General features: G+C 39.1%; 1 protein-coding gene across 13 annotated transcripts in view; it reads right to left on the bottom strand.

Moving 5' to 3' along the window:
• Positions 1 to 861: 861 nt before the first annotated feature.
• AGTPBP1 (ATP/GTP binding carboxypeptidase 1) overlaps positions 862 to 23,174 on the bottom strand; it is a 210,445-nt gene continuing 188,132 nt past the window's right edge. For 12 of the 13 annotated variants that reach the window (XM_053656359.1, XM_053656357.1, XM_053656356.1 and 9 more), the window contains 3 exons: positions 22,574 to 22,750; positions 17,702 to 17,862; positions 9,344 to 10,084 (listed from right to left, as the gene is read on the bottom strand). In XM_053656359.1, the coding sequence (XP_053512334.1) occupies positions 9,910 to 10,084; positions 17,702 to 17,862; positions 22,574 to 22,750 (513 nt within the window). In that variant the 3' untranslated portion in view covers positions 9,344 to 9,909. Of the gene's footprint in view, positions 5,657 to 9,343; positions 10,085 to 17,701; positions 17,863 to 22,573; positions 22,751 to 23,174 lie in introns of those variants that run through there. The other variant, XM_053656365.1, reaches the window with a different exon arrangement.

Raw genomic sequence — 23,174 nt, 5'->3', positions numbered from 1 at the left:
ACAAAGACTTAAAGAATATCTCTTGCTTTCCTTCCCTCAGTTATAAATGTGATTATTTTCTCATGCAAATAGAGCAGACTGAACTCCTGAGTTGCACCATTTTCCTTCAGTCAATAGGCTGCTGCTGCTACTTTGGGTCTTAATAACCTCACGAGCTGTGATAGTAATACTTGGTGAATCAAACCCTCCACCCAATGCAGACTAACTGCAACTTAGAAAAGCAACCTGTCCAAGGGCATCCTCTGTCCCTTTGAAAAACATCAGATAATCTGAAAGAATCTTCACTTAATAAGATTCAGGGTTCTCAAGCTGGGACAACAAAATAAGCCTGTGGAGCTGAAAAACACATGGGTGGCACTGATAATGGGAAAGGTTAAAGATTAAAATCATCACATGAAAGACCTACAGTGAACTTACATTCTGAGTGTTACATCTGTCCCTTTGTGAGTTCCTAGGCAAGCAGCTTTAACTTGGAATAGGGGTTATTTAAAAATTAACATACCTTTTCTGCATTTATTGACGTGATCATGTAATTTTTATTTTTTAAAAAATCCAGCACCCATATATGATAAAGACTATCAGCAAAGTGGAAATAGAGGGAACACACCTAAACACAATAAAGGCCATACATGACAACCACGGCCACATCATACTCAATGAGCAAAAACTAAAAGCATTTCCCTCAAGATCAGGAACGAGACAGGAATGTCCACTTTCATCACTCTCATTCAACAAATACTGGAGGTCTTAGCCACAGTGATCAGACAAGAAGAGGAAATAAAAGGCATCCAAACCGGAAAGGAGGAAGTAAACTGTCTTTATTCATCGATGACATGATATTGTACATAAAAAACCCTAAAGACTCCACCAAAAAACTACTACATTCAGTAAATGAATTTGGCAAAGAGCAGTATACAAAATTAATATCCAGAAATCAAAGGCACTTTTATACAGCAATAATGAACTCTTAGAAAGAGAAACTTAAAAAAAACAATCCTATTTATCAATACAACAACAAAAATCAGGTACCTAGGAATAAACTTAACTAAGGAGGGAAAGACCTGTACTCAGAAAACTGAAGGATATTGAAGAAAGAGAGAGAGGAAGACACAAACAAGTGGAAGTATATACTGTATTCATGGACTGGAAGAATTAAAATCATTAAATTGTCCACACTACCCAAAGCAATCTATAGATTCAATGCAACTCCTATTAAAACACCAATGGCATATTTTACAGATCTAGAACAAATGTTCCGAAAATTCATATGGAACCAGAAAAGACCCCAAAGAGCCTCAGCAATCTTGAGACAGAAGAACAAAGTTGGAGGGATCACAATACTGAATATCGAACTACCAAGCCATTGTAATAAATATTAACATATCCAAAAAACTAAAGGTAAAGTCTGGCTTTACTATGTTTAGCTTGTATCTGTTTTTCTTCCACCTGCACCTGTAATATGACACAATTTTTAGAACTTTAAGTATGTAAAAATAAGTTTCATCATTCCTGTACAAGTTGATGTTTAAACACTATGCAGAACACCAGTTCTCCGGGTAGGGGGCTGGCCTGCTGTGAGGTCGGAGGGCCGTCACCACCTGCTGATTCGGCATTTGTTCCTGCCCGTTCTCTCCCGAGCCCTCTGATCCCTCCCAAATGTGGGACACTCCTGTTAAAAAAATTATTAAATTCAGTGGTACAAACAATTTTTTAATCCTCACCAGAGGGCATCTTTTCATTGCTTTTAGAGAGAGAGGAAGTGGGAGAGAGAGACAGAAACATCGATCGGTTGCCTTCTCATATGCGCCCCAACCAGGGATCAAACCTGCAACCTTTTGGTCCATGGGCTGACACTGCAACTGAACTACACCAGTCAGGGTTCGGTGATACAAACTTTAACACTTCATGAAGCAGACGGTCTCCACTTAGAAAACTGAAAAATGGGGCAGAAAGCAGTAAGTTTTTCCAGGAAAAGGGCAAGGAAGAGAAAAATAAAAAATACCTGACTAACTGGGGCCACAGAGTCAAGCTTGTTTGGGGTGAGAAGAAATGAAAATATAGAGCCCAGAGCTGACCTGGTGTTTGCAGACTGACTGGCTGGATGTGCTGCGTTTCCGGTCAAGCAGAGCATTTACAGGGACACCGGGCTTTGGTTTGCTGACATGGCACCTCAGGCAGCAGTGGCACCATCCTGGGCCTAGAAATTTATTTCAACACGCCCTACACCCAGGTCCCACTTGCAGACGGCACCTGTAGGGTGACCAGCTATCGCCCGTCACACGTGCTGGGGGACAGACCATGAGCAGAACTGCCGCTGAGAAGTTAACCGTGAGGGGCCAGAAGGCCGTCCTGCTGCAGTGCTCAGGTCAGTGAGGTCCTGAGCTAGACTGAAGTGTCCCACTGTACCTGTTCCTTGGGGGCGACACCAAGGTGGCAGACCCACGTCTACAAGTCCACCATTAAATCGTGCTGGCCATGAAATGTGCTCCCCAGTGTGATACCGTGGGATCCAGGATGACAACTTTGTGAAACCCTTCATGGTAGTCTTCAGTACCCACTGTCCTGCTTGGCTTAAATAAGAATCAACTAACCTTCCAACATTTATTAGCTGGGTAACCTTTAGCAAGGTAAGTCTCCACATCTGCAAAATGGGGCTGATACTATCTAACCCAGTGTTGGTGTGACGATTAAAAGAGACATATAAAAAGCACACGGATCAATGCCTGCAGCACAGCAGGCAGGCACTCTCTAAATGCCAGCCTTTCTTATCATCAAAGCCAAAAGTCATGATTTTATTCACTCTGAGTAGTGAACAGACTGGCCTGCTTAGGAGTAATCTGACAACAGAGTTTTGTAGCCCTGGCCCAATGGCTCGGTTTCTCATAGTTGGAGCATCATCTTATACACCAAGAGGGTTGCGGGTTCAATCCCCAGTCAGGGCATGTATGGGAGGCAACTGATCAATGTTTCTTTGTCACATGGATGTTTCTCTGTCTCTCTTCCCAGCCCCTCCCTTTCTTTCCCTCTCTTTTTCCCTCCTTCTCTCTCTAAAATCAATGAACATGCCCTTGGGTGAGGATTAAAAAAAGTTTTGTAAATTTGATGGACTTCTCTATAAAGATACAGTGAAACCTCTCACATCACATTAACTAGAAGTAAAGCCATTAGGGTCCCAGCGCTCCCCTCCTTGTTCAGCCAGACACACCAGCCCTAAGAATCTCCACAACAGGTGTCTTCTACAGGGCAGGCCAGGGGGCACTTGTCCAAACGGTCACAGAGGCAGGGGCCCAGCTCTCCGGTTCGTAACTACCGCACTCACACCCTCAGAATTACAGGGCTCAGAGGACGATACAAGCTAATGAGCACAATCAACCAATAAATACAAAGTCTATAAAAATTTTACTAACAGTTTTGATCACAAGCTGAAGTTGGAGTGTTTCAGTCACCTTATCCTTATTTTGCATCATAAAAAATTCTATTCCTCTAAAATGTAAGTCTAGAAAAATGGGTAATTTATGGGCTTATTTCTAAGACTTACTTTTTGGCCCTGCCAGTTAAAGTGATAATGAAGCTAAAGAATAAACTGTCTCTTCAGTGGAAACATAAATTCCTTAAAGAAAATGAAGTGAAAAGTTACTTTAGGTTAAGTCTGTGAGACAAATGTACATGAGACATGTCTCCCCAACCCCCGCATCACAGATACAAACGCAGCCTTTCCAAACCTTAATTGAAAGCAGAAAAGACAGAGGAAAAGGTTTGCACTAAACCATTACCTATTTTGTTAAACATCAAATAAAAAGACCCAAGGGTCTCTTTCCTTTTTAAAAAAAAAATTAACTGGTTAGAAATAAACACTGGATGTACTGCCTTCCTCCTAACCACCCATAGAAATACTTATTTAGAAAATATGAGAATCACTCCATAGGCCAAAGAGAAAATGTTTCCATCGAGACCATTCTCAGAAAGCACTCAGGAGAGTGCTTAACACACTAGATGTGGTTGGTGGGGTTTAGCTCCCCCCACCTTCCTTAGGGACTCTATTTGTGGTATGTGGTGATGAAACAGGTGCACGCTTGTCCAATCACCAAACCGTTTCTACAAGGCTGGCTGAGCTGACTCACTGCAGAGGTGGCCCCAGCCAGCACTCCGCTGCTGTGAGGAGGCACAGGGTCATCAGACGAGGGGCTGCAAGCTGGGGTCTGAGCCCCACCTCTGTGGCCCACTAGCAAGTCCAAGTAAATGAGGTGGCCAGTCCAAGCCTCACATTTCTCACAAATTAAATGGAAATGCTAATGATATGTTTATTAATAGTGTTTCCGAGATGCTCAAGTAACTTATAGGAAAGCGCTTCTTGAATCGTAAAGAGCTATTTAAATGCTCTCTATCTATGAATCTTGTGTGAATGAAAGGCAGGGATTTGCAGCTCTCACCAGTGGGTAGATGGAAGTAGCTTTGAAATTGGTAACTGAAAAATACCTAAACGTCATCCCGTTGTTTTTGCTCACTGGTCTACAATGAGACCAACTGCAACTCAACAAAGGGGTCTCTGGTCGCTCTCAGCTTGCTCTCTGGGACAACCTGTGGCTATGATGCAACAGTAAAGATGTCCTCGTTTTCAGTGCACACCACTTGCGTCCTCCATTACCACCGGAGAGAACAAACTTTCAAGACGCTGAGAAGTCCACTCTGGGAACAATATTATCTCTGAGAGCACTGACAGCTGCAGGACTGGAGCCCCCGAGTTTTGAGCAGGCAACAGCAAAAATATGGTTCACTTCTAGCCCAGTCAACTGTTCCGATACAAAAGAAAGATTAGTTTGTTCGACATGTCTGAGTGGAGACTTGATGTTTTTGCCTTCTCACAGTGCCCCTTTGGGTAAAAGAACTCTCAGAACATGTGCTATGGGTGGAGCCACCCCTCAGGGACGGACACGGAAGGTTGCTGGCTTTTCAGACAGGTTTCAGACATACAAACCTGTGTAACAGACATGTCTTTTCCAATAACAGAAATCCAGTTGAATAGTCTAAACAATGAGAGCGATCTGTAAGTCCATATAACTGATGCAGTCCAAGGTTCCACTTACTGTGTGACATGGGGACCCGGTGTTTCTTGATGTCCTGACTCTGCTCCTTCAATGTTGGCTCTTCTCAGAAGTGCTCTTCATTCAAGGACGCCTGGTGGCCACCAGCAGCTCCACCCTTCCTTTCCCAGGAGGGACCTCTGTTCTAGCATCACCTTTAAAAGTCCTGACATACATTCGTTCTTGGATGGACTTGACCATGGGCCAACTCCAGACCAGCAGATACAACGAGCTGACTGACCAGCCCAGGCCACGTGCTTCCCCCCAGCAGCTGGTGGCCTCAGACACACATATCTTAAACAGTGGCTTGGACAAGGGGGAGAATGAATATTTGAGAAACAAGCACACTATGTCCATTCTGTGCTATCAGTGATCTGGATTTTAGCATAAGTGATAGGGGTTTTTTGTTTTCATCTTGTGTAGATCTTCAGGATGAGCAAATAAAGGTTAACAAAGGTGGTTATGCACTGGACACCCTTCTTTCTACATTAAATACAAATTATCATCCTTCAGATTTTAAAATGTATCTTTTTATATGAAATCCAATTCATTCACTCTGTTCAAGTGCCCACATTCTGAAAGAAAAAGGAAACAAGACATGTTAAGCATTTCTAAGAATTACTGAGGAAAACAGAACAAACAATCATATAGGTGGTATAAAGAATGGGAAAGTTTAAAAATAAAGTCATGACACTGTAAAGAGTAGATAACATGGCTTTAGTAAATATTTAGCACTAGACATGAAAATAAATTTTCAGTCTTAAAATGTCCTACTTAATTACACCATCAGCTAGAAAAAGCTTAGAGAAGCCAACCTATTTTCACAGGTGTAGACTTTGCTTTCACTTATTAAACTCTAGTCTTTTCTATATTAATTGTCAATGATGAGCACCTTTGCCTTTTATCATTTCTACACACTTGCCATTTGTGACAGATCTTTGTGACTTACGAGTACATTGAAAACACCTGTTTCCAGGTTTTTGCCACTGCTCACCTCATTTTTACTTGGCACTCTATCAATGACGTCTTTGAGAGGGAGAGTCCTGCATTTGGTAGTACGAAAGGAAACCTTTCTAAATATTTGGAGTGAAACCTCTTCAGCTGTTTAAAGGCTGAAAGGAGGAGTTCAGTCGTTTCCCCTTCACGGGGGTGTGTGGGCACAAATGTGCGTGCACAGAACTGCATCAGGCCCCAACACTGTCAGCCATGTCCCAGGCTCCAAAACGTCTGTCCTGCACGATGCCTCAAATGCCACCACAAAAGGGCCATTCACTTGGATCGAGGCACTGCATATTTAGCAACCTCAAACTGAAAAAGAAGAGTTTAATAACTCAATGTCCCAGCAACCAGCCAAGCTCTGAGTAAGGTAATAAGACAGAAGGGACCAGGAGGTCAAATGAGCCTATGAGGGAGGTTTATGAGGCAGAGTGGGCAGCCACAGGCCTAAGTTACCCTTCGGGGTCTAGAAAGAGGAGGGAGGGAACTAAAGGAAGACTTTCCCTTCAACCAGTGACCAGTGTCAACCCAGCAGAGGCAAGTGCTTTGTAAATATCACTAAAGTGAAAAACAACTGAAATGTGACATTTCAAGAACTAAACCTCCCAAAAATTAATTCTCAAAAAGAAAATGAGACTTTCTTCCTTTTTTTCTGTGCAGGAATTTAAATGTACTTCAACCAGAGAAATACTTATTTAAACATTAGTAATTATACAATGCAGAAGAGCCTTTCAATGAAAGTACCAATTGCTTGAACAGGTTTTCCCAATTGGAAACAACTAGGGTTTATACATGGCTCCTGAACCCTCACCAAAATAAGAGAAAAATTCCCTGATTCTTCTATGAATGTTTTATGATTAAAGTGCATCAAAAACGAAAGGATTTATAAAGAAACATGTACAGTTTCATGGCTGTCATTTATTTCTAGATCATGCACAAAGACAAATCCATTAGTACATTTATTACAGTACCCATCTCAGTGCTCATAATAACATGGTCATCTTTATTTGGATATTTGAAATGTAAAAGTACTGTATTCTTTGCTGTTAATATGCTCTCTGAAGTGCAACCCCACGTTACTTATTCTAATTAGGATTCAGACAAATAATACACAGAGACTGGAAAAAGTGGCAGATGATTAACGTCGGACAAAAATCTTGTGTTCCAACAACACTATGACTGCAATGAAGGAAAAACCAATGTGAATCACGGGTTTTTGCATCCTGCCTTGCCTGCGTGCATTTTGCAAACTCAGGAGAGACCCAGAGCTTTTAACATTTCTCACTCTATGGCGAAAGGCAGAGGGTAGCATCTCCTTTTGTGTTAAGAACATGAGGCTAGTGGTCAGAAGACCTGGGCTGAAACCCGGGTGCTGCCCAAGTAACCCTGTGGCTGGGTGTCTATTTCCTTGATTCTACAAGTTAGTTATCACCTCTGGTGCTGATTCCCAATTCACAGGTCCTCTGATTCTTAGGAAACCGTGATCATGAAAGAGATCGGACCGTGGTTCTCACAGAGAGGGTCCTACAGCATCACCAGTGGACAATTTTTAAGAAGTGCAAGTGCAGGGGACCCACCCCAGGTATACATAATCAGTAGCCCTGGTTTGAGAAGCAATTCTCCAACTGCACAGTGTACATCCCGATGCTATGCAGTTTGAGAACCACTGGATTAGACCAAAGCTACATTTAAGAAATTCACCGTGGTTCCAAACACAGGGTAAATAAAGCTAAACTCTATCATTACACTCAGTTTATCAGCTACACGTTATTTTTCAGGCTTATGGCAAACATTCTGTGAAAATTCTGAAAGGACATAGCCACAGAGGTAAGATTTAGGGCAATTTTAACTAATAATGGCCAATGAAACTTAGTTTTACCCCTAATTAGGAAAGTTAGGATTTTAGATTATTTTTCATGTTCCCAACACTATTTATTATTTAAGAAAAAATAATTTTCTAACCATATAGACTTTCTCTTTAATCCTGTAAATATTTAATAAAAGGCATATTCAGATTTATAATATATGCTAAAAGATGAGTTTCATCACTACAAAATATTGTAACGGTACATGACAAGAAGTTGTTATTAGTGCTTAACATAATAATTAAAGTTGTGACTTATTCTGCACATTATTATATTAATATAGTTGCTTTTCATAATGGATACTGTGTTTTTTAATTTCTAATGTTATAAGAACCAGGAAAAATTCACAATACGGACATAGTGGCTTCATAATCTACTCTGAAAAACTTATAATTAAATGTGTAATTATTTCACATACAAAATAAATAACTTTCTAAATATAATTATTAGATAAGTTATTAAATAAATAATGCTTTACCTTGCTAGAGTGTCCTGAGCTCTCCTAAATTAGGTAGCCACACACTAAGGTTTTCTTCAACTTCACCATCTATTTAGTCTTTATTTTCTGAGATTAGTAAGAATTAGGCTATTTAGAGAAAAAGACCTCTTTATCCACTGCTCCATGCTGTTTTTAAACATGGTTCCTATAACACTGAAAAAAGCTATGCTGTGGACTATAATGCCTCAAATAATACAATGAAAATCAATGACTTGGAAAATATACTTTTTGTAATTTCTTTCCAATTATTACAGGTTAAAAAGAATTAAAAAGACTGACAAATTGAATCAGCAATAACCAAAGATAATGTGCCAAAACCTAAGCACCCACAAGAAGCTGTTAAAGAGGTATCTTTTTGGATTTATTTTGCTACAACAGAAACTTAGTTCTTAAAGCACTTAAACAAAATCATTGGACTTGTTTTATTTGAAAACAGTCATTCCTGCAGCAGGACAGCTTAAACTTGGGAAGATGTTGCTACAAAAAAAGGCTTGAATTCACTGCAGTCATTTAGGACTCAGTGGTTAGCACGCCCTAAATGAACTTACTTTGATAAGTCTAATGACATATCACAACTCAGGAAATGCTACATAAGCTTATATACAACTGTACCTATAACACTGTGTTGTATGCTCACTGCCTTTTTAAAGCTTCTTAACAAACTCATTGTAGTGATAAACGTTAGGTGCACTCATGAGACTCAATTTTAGACAAAAGAGCTGCTCACACCCATCTTTTATGGCAGGTAGAGGCACACCCATACCATGAAACACAACACTAGTAAACTAGGCATTTTTAAAACAAAATTTTATCAATGTGTTCAGATGCTGGATTTTATAATGTTTTCACTAAGATTCTATAAACCAATAATTTGAACTGGCTAAAAAGGATGACGAAATGAATGCAACATTTAATATAGTTTTTATTTGTTTAATTTGGTAAATGTAGAATGTAATGGTTTCAAGGCAAATTCTGGATTATTTCAGTCACAACTCAACAGTTAACATGATTCAGAAGAACAGTCTTATCTTCAGTATCGACCCATCCCTACACAGACATATCTACAGAAGTCCATGTACATATATATTAGTCTTCAAAAGCTCAGGATTTTCAACGACTCTAGAATTTAGATTTTATATTTGCACACACTTCAAAATTATCCATTTGATGCAGGATATAATCATGAGATAAAAATTCATGCAATGATACTCAGGTTTTTCTTTAAAAAAGGAAATCCAATATCTGATAATTCAATGCTATATAAAGTGCATTGAATAGCTTAAATAAAACAAATGCCAATTTTATCATGAATTAATAACATATTTATTGTCTTGAAACCAAACAGGCCCAAGTTTCTTTTTGTTTTTATGAGTCAGCTCTCTATAAACTCATTTCTTTCAAGCTTCCTGTGTAATAAAAATCAAGATATTTCATTTCTTCTTTGCATTTACAAGAGATGGAAGGGGGCTCAAGGTAAGAATGTTCTTGATGATTCAGAGTCAGAAAGTACTTCTTCTTGAGTAGAAGGTTCGTAATCTGCATTTTCAGCTAATTCGATATCTAACTCATCATTACTTTCTGCACTGTAATCAACTTCTTCAAGGAATCGAGGTTCATCTTCATCCAAAACATAAGTGGTAGGGCTGTACACACAGAACATACAAGGCCTCATTAGATTTTCAGGTTTTAATATAAGGTTATTTGAACATGCTGGATTAACTTTGATTTCAATGTAATAAACCTGGCTGGATGACTTTAAGAACATTACCCAAACGAACAAGTTCAGAGACTTATGAATACAATAACTGAAACCTCCTGGCATTGACAACAAAGGGTAAGATGTTAATTTTTAATTATATTACAAGAGTGTTGTATAGATCCTATAATTACATACCAACAAAAAAAAACAATCGCCTCTCTAATTAGGTTACTTCTTTGAAGGGTTTCATCAATTTGCAGGCTTAAAAATTCTATTTTAATCACTGTAAATAAGCAGCAGATAATTTCAATAGGCTTTATAAGAAACTGTGGGCATTTAATTGGTTCCTGCACTGACACCACTTATTCTAAGTATGCAGTGATCATTTGCCATAAAAAATATATAGCGATCCTCACAGTTTCTACTGGTCAAGAATAAAAATGAAAAACAAGTGAACACTCCATACCCAGATTAATTACTTTCCCTAGGGACACAGAGTAAGATATTTGCTTAAAAACACTAAGTGCTTCTAAATATTTCATTAGCTACATTGGGATTAAGACAACCTTTCCACTCGAGCAATATATTCTTTCCTCTTCAAAAATGTAACAGTATTCTGAGTTTTCCTCACTCGGGGGATTTTTGCACACACACACAGAGGCACACACATACACGCCCCACATCAAAGAAACACGGCAGCACATTTCAATGTCCCCATTCTGTGACCCAAACTACCTTAATTTCATATAGAGGTATGTTTGTTTATATCCCACCTGTTTCCGAGGGATTTCCCATTGCTGATGCAATTAAAAGCTATAAAATCAAACAATAAAAAAGGAACAATAATCTGTTAAAATGAGCAGAGAAGCAGATGTTATTAAACATCTAAAATGAAGGAATTCCTGCAACTGAACATTAAATTCTGTTCAGATATCTGGAAGTTTGGGCAAGAAAGACAAGTGAATGGATTACATGGTTCTAATTTTCTGGGAAGAGAAAGCAAAACTCATCTGGTGAGAGTATTCTTTTTCCTAGAACTGTTTTAATTTTGTTCATCACAGAAAAGAAAAAAATATATTGCAAAACCATCCTGATCTAACACACAGCAAAGCTGCTGTGCTGTGCCAGAGGGGTCCCGATAAGCAGGCCAAGTGCCCTGGAGGATCATGTGAGACTCCACAACCACCTCACACACACAAGGACAAGTGCACAGCTTTCGATTATGCAACTAAAACGTTCATCATCACTCTGTATATCTTTAGGGGGAAAAGGTAAATTACCAAAAAAAAAGTATTTGCCTTTTAAAATGACGATTACTCTATTTTGAAACAATGTAACCCATTCCTTCTGCTTGACCTTGGTATTTCAAATTCACAGGGTGTCCTAGGTTAATTCTAACAATAGACAGAAGACTAGTCGAAGCAAAGGAGAAGGGAAGAGAGAAGTAAGGAGAGAAAGTAAGAAAAGACTAATCTCTTGCCACATATTTGTTTGTTTCCTCCCTAGAGACTATTGAAACAAGAAGAAACGATCATGGAAAGAGATGGAAGGAAACAGATTTGCTTAGAGCCTTGGAGTACACTGGTACAGGGGCGGGCAAATCAACCCAGAGTGCAGAGGCTAACTCCACCGTGATGAGGCACAGTGGCCAGGATGGCGCAGATGCCCAGCAGCATCACAGGCTCGCCCCACAGGAAGGAAGAGTACCAAGTCCATGCAGTGGGTGGGTGGGTACGCAGGCAAGCATCATTCAGACCTACGGAGTGCAGAATTCCACGGACCCCACTCCACTGGTTGCAGGAAGTCCAGCCACTACATGGGGGTCAGAGCAAGGACCTGGTCCTATATGGGAAGCTGGATACTAGAAAATTAATCTGAGCTAAAGAAAAGGAATTAAAGAAAAAGTCTAGTAGTATAATCTGTAAGTCAGTGAGGACACAGAAGGAGAGAAGTATGATTAAGAAGCAACAAAGATGCCCAGGATCAAGCCCAAAAAGCTCTTTGACAGCAAGGATACTTGGACAAATGCTGGTATCAGATGCTGAAAAGCACTTTTAAGACAAGAGAAGCACACTGGGAAGGCAGGATCCTGGAAATTTAAAAGAAATTCCATAATAAGGAACGCAGAGGCTGGATCCAGATAATAGCTGATCCTGTTGGTTCTGGATCTTGGCTCATGCATACGCGGACTGTGACCTGAACTCCGTTCATGTTCTGGCATCACCCATCCTTTTACCCAGGAGTGGACCAGTGTTTACTCTTATTCCTCTATAACCCATACTGGCCCCGATAGCCGACTCTTGCTTCTGCAGATCCTAATAAAATCACGTTCCTAGCCTGTAGCTGAAGTATACAGAGTGCATCCAGTGATGGTGGTGGGGCAGTCAGCACTAACTTACATAATGCGTTTGTTTAGGGGGAGAAGTGATCAGCTCTAGGTCTAAGGAGCTGGGGGAATGCTGAGATGGGAAAAGGGAGGGAAGATTAACCCCTCATCACTCTGCTGAAAGCAGCCTTCTTACTGCTATTCCAGTTGCCACTTTCCGGTCCATTTTTTCTAGATCTCTCTGCTGTACTTAACTGTGGTGGAAATTTTGACACTCCCCTCTCTCTTCTTAATGTTGATGGAGTGCTCTTCATCTCTTGGGTATGCCTCAAAACCAGGTGCTTGTACAAATGCTCCTCTTTCTTACATGCACACCCTCTTTGAGTGAGCTCATACACTTTAATTTACATCCTGATCATTTCCGGATCCCAATTTCTAGCCCCGACTTCTCCCTTGAACTTCCTGTGTGTACACATGGACTTGCTAGTATACTCACATGGCTGTCTCACGTGCACCTTGGGAATGTCACAGGCTCACAACTGAACTCACTGTTCTCCCCATTAAGCCTGCTCCTCTTGTGGTTTCTCAGTATCATTCACTCAGTGAGTCAAATACAAAAACAACATTCTCAGCAAGCTAGTCATGCCCATCAATGTCCAGACTACTCCTTGCCTCACGAGTCTTCACTGACATTGTTTCCTCTGCCTAGCACATACTTCCCACCTGTCTTCCCCTCACCACTCATATGGCTTTCAAATCACAGCTTGTGCTGAGCTTTAGATATTCTTCCTTTCTTAAAGCCCATCTTGGGATGAGAACCCTTTCTCTATATTCCCTTTGTACCCTGCACAAGCATTCTGTCTCATTCCTTGTCAGATGCAGTTGAAACCATCTACTGGTCCCACAGGGGCTGCACCTGCGTTCTCAGTACTAAATTGTAAGCATTTTAAGGTCAGGAGCTGTGACCTAGCCATCTTGCACCACCTGTTAACTCCCAGAGGTGCCTGACACACCGCAGGCACTGAACAAATGCCTGCTGCACTCCTTACAAGAAGCCACGAGGCCCACAGGATCACTGACTTTCATATTACCCCATCCCACTGGTTTTACTTTAGTTAAAAGAAAAAAACACCTCATGATACAAGCCCAATCATAGCAATTCAGTTTTACTTTTATTAAGAATTCCAACAAATGTTTTAAGCACTTTACAATTTAGGAAGTATCTCCGACACATGATCTCGCAATAGTCTTAAGAGCAAGACTTTAAGGTATTTGCGCCAGGATTACAAAGTAGTCCCTTTCCATTAGCAGACAGAAATTCAAATGTTATTTCAATCGTAAAAAACATCCAATCAGCGTTTATTCTTTCTCACTGCTATTAGTTTTCCCACCCCAATTTCCTCATTGACCTCATTTTCTCCATGCATGTTTACTCCATTTGTCCTGTTTTTGCTTCCTTCTCTAACGGCTGTACTACATACACCTGCCTTAACAGCCTTCTATTCTAGATTTTTGCTCTTAGTATAAAGGTGTCTATGCCAAAAACAATTCAATAAGAAACATTTCATTCTAAAAGAGAATAGCATTTTAGTCCAAAAACGAATCCTCCTCATGCTACTTCAAGAAAAATATGAAAACCTTCACCTAAAGGACCTTCTCACAAGATGAAGACACTAAAATTCTCCACTGCAGAGTACCATTATTATGCAGAAAAGTTTGCTTGCAACTGTTTTCTTTTTTAAAATCTGTACTGTATTTTTTTCCATTCCTCTTTAGTCCCCTTATACTCCCCTGCCCCCAGCAATCACCACACTGTTGTCCATGGCCATGAGTCTCTTTCCTTTTTGCTCAGTCCCTCCACCCCTAACTTCACCCTCCCCCACTAGCTGTCATCTGCTCTCCATCTATGAGTCTGTTTCTGTTTTGCTTCTTAGTTCAGTTTGTTCACTAGATTCCACATATGAGTGAATTATATGGTATTTGTCTTTCTCTGACTGGCTTATTTCACTTAACATAATCTTCTCCAGGTCCATTCATACTGTTGCAAAGGGTAAAATTTTCTTCCTTTTTATGGCCAAGTAGTATTCCATTGTGTAAATGTCCCATAGTTGTTTTATCCACTCATCCATTGATGGACACTTGGGCTGCTTCCATATCTTGGCGATTGTAAGTAACGCTGCAATGAACACAGGTATGCTTATGTTCTTTCGCATTAGTGTTTTGGGTTCCCTCAGATATATTCCCAGAAGTGGGGGAGTTGGGTCAAAAGGAAGATCCATTTTTAGTTTTTTGAGGTGTCTCCATTCTGCTTTCCACGTTGGTTGCATTCCCACCAACAGTGCAAAAGGGTTCCCTTTCTCCACATCCTTGCCAACACTTGTTTGTTGATTTATTGATGATAGTCATTCTCACAGGTGTGAGATGGTATCTCAGTGTGGTTTTAATTTGCATTTCTCTGATGATTAGTGACCTTGGGCATCTTTTCATATGTGTATTGGACATCTGTATGTCCTCTTTGGTGAAGTGTCTATTCAGGTCCTTTGCCCATTTTTCAATTGGGTTGTTTTTTTGGTATTGAGTTTTGTAAGTACTTTACAAATTTTGGATATTAACCCATTATCAGATGTATCAGCGATTAGGTTCTCCCGTTCTGTGTGATTGCACTATTTCCTAATGACAGGAAAAATTGTGCTTCATTCAAATTCAAAGTTTTCAGGCTATCTTGATATTTAACTACTAAGCCCTGTGCAAAATTAGAGCTAAAGAATTTACCACTTCCTCTCACACACACCAGTGTACGTCCGCTAGAGCTGACCAGACACCAGATGCAGATCTCCAACTGTCGCCTGTACAAACAGAAACAAAGCGCTCCACACGGAGTCGGAAGTCCCCTGTGCTCTACTCCTACTAACCGACTGTGCGACACGGAGCAAGCCACTCTCTCCAAGCACCATTTTTTCTCAAGTGTAAAAGCAAGATGAACAAGTAGTACTACAGCAAACTAAAAACTGTTTGCGCAGCAAAGGAATCTATCAAGAAAATGAAAAGAGCCCTGGCTGGTATAGCTCAGTGGATTGAGCACGGGCCTGTGAACCAAAAGATCGTGGTTTGATTCCCCATCAGGGCACATGCCTGGGTTGCAGGCCAGTTCCCAGCAGGGGCCAGTTCCCAGCATGGGATGCAGGAGAAGCAACCATACATTGATTATTTCTCTCCCTCTCTCCGTCCCTTCCCTTCTAAAGATAAATAAATAAAATTTATTTAAAAAGAAAATGAAAAGAAAGGCAAAACCTATGAAATGGGAGAAAATACTTGCAAACCACATTCTCTTATTAAGGATATTATATCCAAAGTATACAAAGAACTCACATAATTCAAAAGCTAAATAAATAAATAACCCAATTTAAAAATGGGAAAAAGACCTAAGTACACATTTTCCAATGAAGACATACAAATGGCCAACAGGTGCATGAAAAGGCATTCAACATCACGAATCATCAAGTAAACGCAAATCAAAATGCCAATGGGATATTATTTCCCATGTGTCAGGGTGGCTATTATCCCAAAGAGATGACAAATGACAGTGAGGATGTACAGCAAAGGGAACCCTGTGCACTGTTGGTGGAAATGAAAACTGGCACAGCCACTATGAAAAAGTGTGGAGGTTCTTCAAGAAATTAGAAAGAGAACTAGCATATGACGCAGCAATCCCACTTCTGAGTGTATATCCAAAGGGAGCAGCTCCATTATCCCAAAGAGAGATCTGCAGCCAGTGCTCAAGGCAGTGCTACTCCCAACAGCCAAATGTGGAAACCACCTAAGTGTCCACTGATGGACAGATGGATTAAAAAAATGTGGTAAATAGATATACAACGGGGTTTTACTCAGCCTTAAAAAAAGAAGGAATTTTTTAAATTTGGTACAACATGGATGAACCCAGAGGCCATTATGCTAAGTGAAATAAGCCAGACAAAGAAAAACACTTCATGGTGTCATTTAAATGTGAAATCTGAAAGAAAAAAAATGGAACTCAGGGAAACAGAGTAGAGTGGTTGCCAGGGGCTGAGGGTGGGGAAGCAGGGAAAGGTCGGTGAAAGGGCACCGATTTTAGCTGTAAGATGAATAAGGCCTGAGGAAGTGATGGTGACTGCAGTTGATAACACTGGACTGTATAAACCGAAATCTGCTAACAGAGTACAACTTACATATTCACACACACACACACACACACACACACACACAAATATCAACATGTGAGGTAATGGATGGATACGTTAATAACTCAATTGGGGAAATCACTTCACAATGTATACATCTATCAAATCACACTGTATACTTTAAATACCTTACAATTTTATTTGGGAATTATACCTCAACAAAGCTGGGGAAGAAAAAGAACACATGAAATAACTTAAAAAGAGGCTTCTAAACATCCATGGGAACAACAAGGAATCTTTGTGTTAGTCTCCGTTAGTGTTTAGCAGGCAATTTCCAGGAACAATTCAGGCGACCACTCGGTCAATAACCACACTATAAAGAACAGAGTTCTACTTAATGTTCTACTATACCTGAAATGGCCAAATTGGTATACATAACAGAGCATGGCAATAATTAAATCTGATGACAAGTCAATATCTAAAGACTAAAATGAAGGTTCTGCATAAAGGGAGTATTCTTACGCATATATATCAAACTATAAGATGCTAAGTTCTGATATTAAGAACTATGATACTGAATTATCTCTGATTCTATAGCTGATCAAATTTTATATATATTGAATTTTAGGGACAAAAATTTACCCATTCAGAAGAATATTTGGCAGATGTAGTTAACTTTTCAAAGGGATACTAAATCAGTTGCTTCTGGTATATAAAACCAGAAGTTTGTCGGAAAGTTACCTGATGTGTGTAGACAGCAACAAAATTAAATTTCTTTCAAAATATGAATCCTAACTCCAAACCCTCTTAATTTAGATATTAGCTGATATGTTTTCCACTAGAAACAACATTCAAAATATAAGACTACTTCATTAAAATTTCATCCAAATAGTAATGTTAAAAGAATCAAGAATATTACCACAATTTGGAACAAATAGTAATGTGTAAATTTAATTACAGCAATCTTAAAAATGTTCTTGGCTGTCCAAATCTCTGTGCCTTTCCTACGCTTAACTAACTTAACGAAGTCTAACAGTATACTACGAGGTAACAACAGAATAAAACAAGTGCGCCTTACCTAGTGACTTTGCAGCTCGAGTCAATCAAGTCATGTTCAAAGTCAAGCAGGCTGGAAGGCATATTATATTCCAATGGGGATGTCAGCCTTTTCAAACGCAACAGACCAACACAGAATTTTGCTCCCATCTCTTCCAGTTCTCGAGTACCAATCTGTAAGCCCTGGAAATAAAGCAATATTGTGTATGTAATAGGATGTTTGCTTTCATCCTGCTGTTTCTCATTAAAATCACATAAAATTAATTTATAGCTATATTAATAAAATGAAAAGATGATTATTTGGTATGGATCTAGGGCTCAAAAACACGTCTTAACAATGTCAGATATTCTAAGTCACAAAGGAAACTGTCCTAAAAAACCATTTCTAAACTGTCTACTCTTAAATCACCCAATGCAACTATTTTCACCAACACACTGGGGAGAAAAAAACATAAACATTGTGTGTTTACGTTAGTCTTGGAGTTCATGTGTGAAAAAATATTTTTATAGGATCTTCCTAATAATTCTTATTATCTACTACTTTAGATGCCAATGTTGAAACATTATAGTGTTAAAATCAAGGCTCCAATTTGTATACTTGAACATTACCTTATGGGTACCTTTTCTGTATGCTAACCAAACAAAAGATAACTATGTCAAAAATATCAAACAAGTCTAAGCCAATGGGATAGCAGTAAACTAAGCTCCTATTGTTCCTTGTCAATTAAGAATGTCCATCTCAAATTCTGTTTACTAAAGCAAAGAGGAAACGGTAACCACGTCCCCCACGCCCTTTCCTACATGTTTTCCAATGAACAATACAAGGTTTACCACAAGTTAAATGTAACCACATAAAAGGATAAAATCTGAGTGTAAATCAAGATTTTGCTTATCCTTTAATTTTCAGATAAAAATGAATGTCTGAAATAAGTGAATAATTTTTATCTTACACCAATAAAAGTTGCAGGTGTGCATGAGTGCTGGCGTCACTTAGAGAGAAGGTGATGTACAGCAACTTTTCAGTGACGGGACCCAAAGCACAAGGTCCCTGAAGAGAATAAATTGTAAAAAACTATTACTTAACCTACATGCCTTTATCATAATGACTGGTTGGTAGATGGATTATGTAAAGAGTTTGGCATCTCCAAATATTCTAGAAAATGTAACCAAATATTCTAGAAAATGTAACCTGTGTAAAATTGAATTAGAACATTTAATTGCCTTCTTAATTTAAAATCTTTAGAAAGATTATGCCTATTTCTAAATCAGTTCATAAAAAATTATAAGAACATTTACAGTCTAAAATACAATAATACAAGATATTCTTCATGGAGAAAAAAATCTTTTTTAAATATAGTCACACCACTTATTAGCTACTATTAGTAAGTTTGAAAAGTATGTATTATATGCACATGTGGAGGTGGAGGTAGATGGGAATTTTGTACTTTCCACTCAATTTTTCCGTGAATCTAAAACTACTCTAAAAAACAAACATTTATTAATCAAGGTAAAAAAAAACAAAAAAATGTATGTTATGATCAAAGCACTACATTTTAGACATTAAAGAAACAACTTGGCTTAGTAAGACACACTTCTCCACAGGAGTTTCAATGAGCCTCGGCAGAGCAGTCCACCACGGCAATGTCCAGGGGAGGGGGTGCGGCTGGACCGGGGCTCTGCTACATTTCATCTCTCACTGCCATTGTGCCCTTGGTAAACCAGAAGTCACCAGTCCACAGTATTAGAAGAGAATTTCAAAGATATTATTACCCTTTGGAAGAGAATACCGTGGTCAACTTCTCATAGAAGGCACTGAAATGTCATTAAGTTCTACTCTACCAGGCCCCAAAAGTGTGAATGTCAGCTACAAAAGCTACACAACTTTCTTCCAGCTTGTTACAGACCACTTAAACATTCTGACATCGAGTGTAATATGGTTACATTCTTAATACTAACCAGCTGGGAGATTTTTAGCTCCTTTCAAACATAAAGTTATAACCATCTTTATAGGAGGTATATGAAAATCACTATTAGATTCAGTTTCCTATTGCCCTATGCCAAAAAACCCAAAACAGAACAGAAGGAGAGCCATAATTAGCAGGTCACCTGAAAATCGATCTGTGCCAAGGCAAGAAGGATACTCAGGTTTGCTGTTGCTTATCTGAAGTCTAGTTCACTGCCGTTAAACTCTCAGTATTTAAAATTTAAAAGTTCAAAATCACCTAACATTTTATTAGTCTTTAATTTCAAAAGTAAAATTTAAAACACAGCTTGTTTCCAATAAAAGCCTTAGACTGTGCTACAGAAGAGCAGTGTTAGTAAAAAAAACATACGTAGTGAAGGGATATGCATTTCAAAGTCACACACAAAAAGCTAAATATAAACTTTATAAATGAGTGTACTCACTTCTATGCATAAAAATATATTTACATCCAACAAAGTAAAATAGAAAAATTTTACTGATAATGTACTATGTGCACAACTAATTATAAATTACTAATCACTATTTACTTTTTTTAAACTATATGTTATTGAATATGCTATTACAGTTGTCCCATTTTTTTTGCCTCTTTAATCCCCCTCCACCCAGTACCCCCCTTCCCTCCAGTATTCCCTCCACCCTTGGTTCATGTCCATGGGTTGTACATGTAAGTTCTTTGGCTTCTCCATTTCCTGTACCATTCTTAATCTCCCCCTGTCTATTTCGTACCTAAATTTAGGCTTCTTAGTCCCTGTATCTTTTCTTCCACCCTCTTTCTACCCCCTCCCCACTAATAACCCTCCATGTGATCTCCATTTCTGTGATTCTGTTCCTGTTCCTGTTGTTTGCTTAGTTTGTTTTTGCCTTTTTTTAGGTTCAGTTGTTGATAGTTGTGAGTTTGTTGTCATCTTACTGTCCATTATTTTTTATCATCTTCCATTTCTTAGATAAGTCCCTTTAACATTTCACATAATAAGGGCTTGGTGATGATGAACTCCTTTAACTTAACCTTATCTGGGAAACACTCTATCTGCCCTTCCATTCTCAATGAAAGCTTTGCTGGATAGAGTAATCTTGAATGTAGGTCCTTGCCTTTCATCACTTTGAATTCTTTCCAACCCCTTCTTGCCTGTAAGGTTTCTTTGGAGAAAGAGATATAGTCTTATGGCTGGTAGTCTTATGGGAAGTCCTCTGTAGGTGACTATCTCCATTTCTCTTGAAGCTTCTAAGATTCTCTCATTATCTTTAATCTTGGGTAATATGATTATCATGTACCTTGGGTGTGCTTCCTTGGGTCCAACTTCTTTGGGACCCTCTGGGTTTGCTGCACTTCCTGGAAGTCTATTTCCTTTGCAAGACTGGGGAAGTTCTCCTTCATTATTTATTCAAATAAGTTTTCAATCTCCTGCTCTTCCTCTTCTTTTATGATTTGAATGCTGGAACATTTAAAATTATCCCAGAGGTTCCTAAGCCTCTCATTTTTTTGAATTCTTGTTTCTTCATTCTGTTATGATAGAATATTTATTTCTTCCTTCTGCTTCGAGTTGTTGATTTGAGTCCCAGTTTCCTTACTTTCACTGTTAGTTCCCTGTATATTTTTCTTTACTACACTTTGCAGAGTCATCATTTCTTCCTCTATTTTGCAACCATTTCTGTGAGCAACCTCATTACCAGCATTTTGAACTCTGCATCTGAGAGGTTGGCTATCTCCTTGTTCCTTAGTTCTTTCTCTGGAATTTTAACCTGTTCTTTCATTTGGGCCACACTTCTTTGTCTGGACACACCTGTTATATGGTAAGGGGCGGGACCTACGGTATTCGCCAGGGCAGGGCAACCCACTTCACTGCATTGTGGCTCTGTACGTGAGGAAGGAGTCCAAGAGGGAACAATGCTGCTTGCTCAGCCCTCTCCAGGCTTTCAGTCACTTCCTCCAATACGCACAAGCAAGTTCTGGTGCTGATTCCCAGGTGGGTGAGTTTGTATACATTCCAGGACACTGTGAGTCTCTCCAATGAACTCTCCTATGAGGTTGAAGTTCCTCCTGCTGCCTGAACCCTCACAGGTTTTTACAGTCAGGTTTTGAGGCTTTATTTCCCTGCACTGGAACCCTGGGTTGTGCAGTCTGTCTCGCTTACCAGTTGTTCCTCCTGGTTTATCCACATGCAAACGTGGAACAGCCAGCCGCCGCCTTGCCAAGTGTCCTCTCCACCTGGCTGCACATCTCTGCCCCTCCTACTGGTCTGGATGAATATTTCTTCTTTTACTCCTTGGTTGTTGGACTTCCCTACAGTTCGATTTTCTGTCAGTTCGGGTTGTTTTTGGTTTTTAAATTTGTTGTTGTTCTTCATTTGTTTGTGTCAGGAGGCACAGAGTGTCTACCTATGCCTCCACTTTGGTCAGAAGTAAATTACTGTGCAGTATTTAAATGTGTATCACAGTATGATTTCTTAAAAATTTTGAATATAAGTAGACTCAAGACTTTGTGAGAATCCACCCTGGCTGGTGTGGCTCAGTGGATTGAGCATCAGCTTGCAAACAGAAAGGTCACCTGGTCAATTCCCAGTCAGGGCACATGCCTCAGATGCAGGATAGGTCCTCGGTTGGGGACATGTGAGAGGCAACCATTTGATGTTTCTCTCCCTCTCTTTTTCCCTCCCTCCCCCTCTCTCTAACAATAAAATAAATTGATTTAAAAAAAAAAAAGACTGTGAGAATCCAAAGCAAGCTATTTAGTTCAGAGAAATTTTTTAAATGTTTTTAAGACTACATATGATTCAATTTCATTATTACAAATTACATATAACTCAGTATAAGAAATGTACTATTGAATATATACTTGAAAAGCACTGGATTCTAAACATAAAGAAAGTCTACAAATAATTTTTTATGGCTAGAAATCCTGAAATGTTTTACCTTATATTTTCCCTGGTCACAGCCACACAAAGTGCTCTCCATGGTGTAGCTCCTCTGTACTCCTATCTCCCTCCAAACCACCACGCGTGCTGTGGACTCTTTAGACTTCTCCACTACGAAGCTACAGCTGCTCATGCAAAATGCTGGCGCAATATGGCTCAGTATCTTAGGCAAAGTCTGCAAAGATGATGATAAAAGAGTATTTCAAGACATTTTAAAAATTGTTAAATGTTTTATTCTTTAAAATTTTTCATGAAAGCGCAGTCATTAGAGCAGGGTCACATCAAAATAATTCTCTTAGTAATTTAGAATTTTCTGCTTTCCTAGACAAATGGTCAGAAAATAGAATGGAAGAAACTATCACATTTAGAGTAGCAACAAATAGAATAAAACCATGTAAGAAAAACCATGTTGAAAAATATGAAAAAAACATTAAACATGAAGAAACGTTTACTAAATTTCTTCATTATAATGAAGAAATTTAGATTTGTGTGTATCGATCATCCCGAATTAATTACTAAAGCTAAGACAATCATAATAAAAAATGCCCACATTTTTTACAACTTAAAATTATTCTTAAATTCACCCGAAAGTATAAATA

The sequence above is a fragment of the Artibeus jamaicensis genome, unplaced genomic scaffold (assembly GCF_021234435.1).
Source record: "Artibeus jamaicensis isolate MK-2021 breed Jamaican fruit bat unplaced genomic scaffold, CSHL_Jam_final scaffold_1964, whole genome shotgun sequence".
Taxonomy (NCBI): Eukaryota; Metazoa; Chordata; class Mammalia; order Chiroptera; family Phyllostomidae; genus Artibeus; species Artibeus jamaicensis.
Note: the sequence above shows the minus strand (reverse complement) of the source record. Positions and strands in the feature narration are given on the sequence as shown.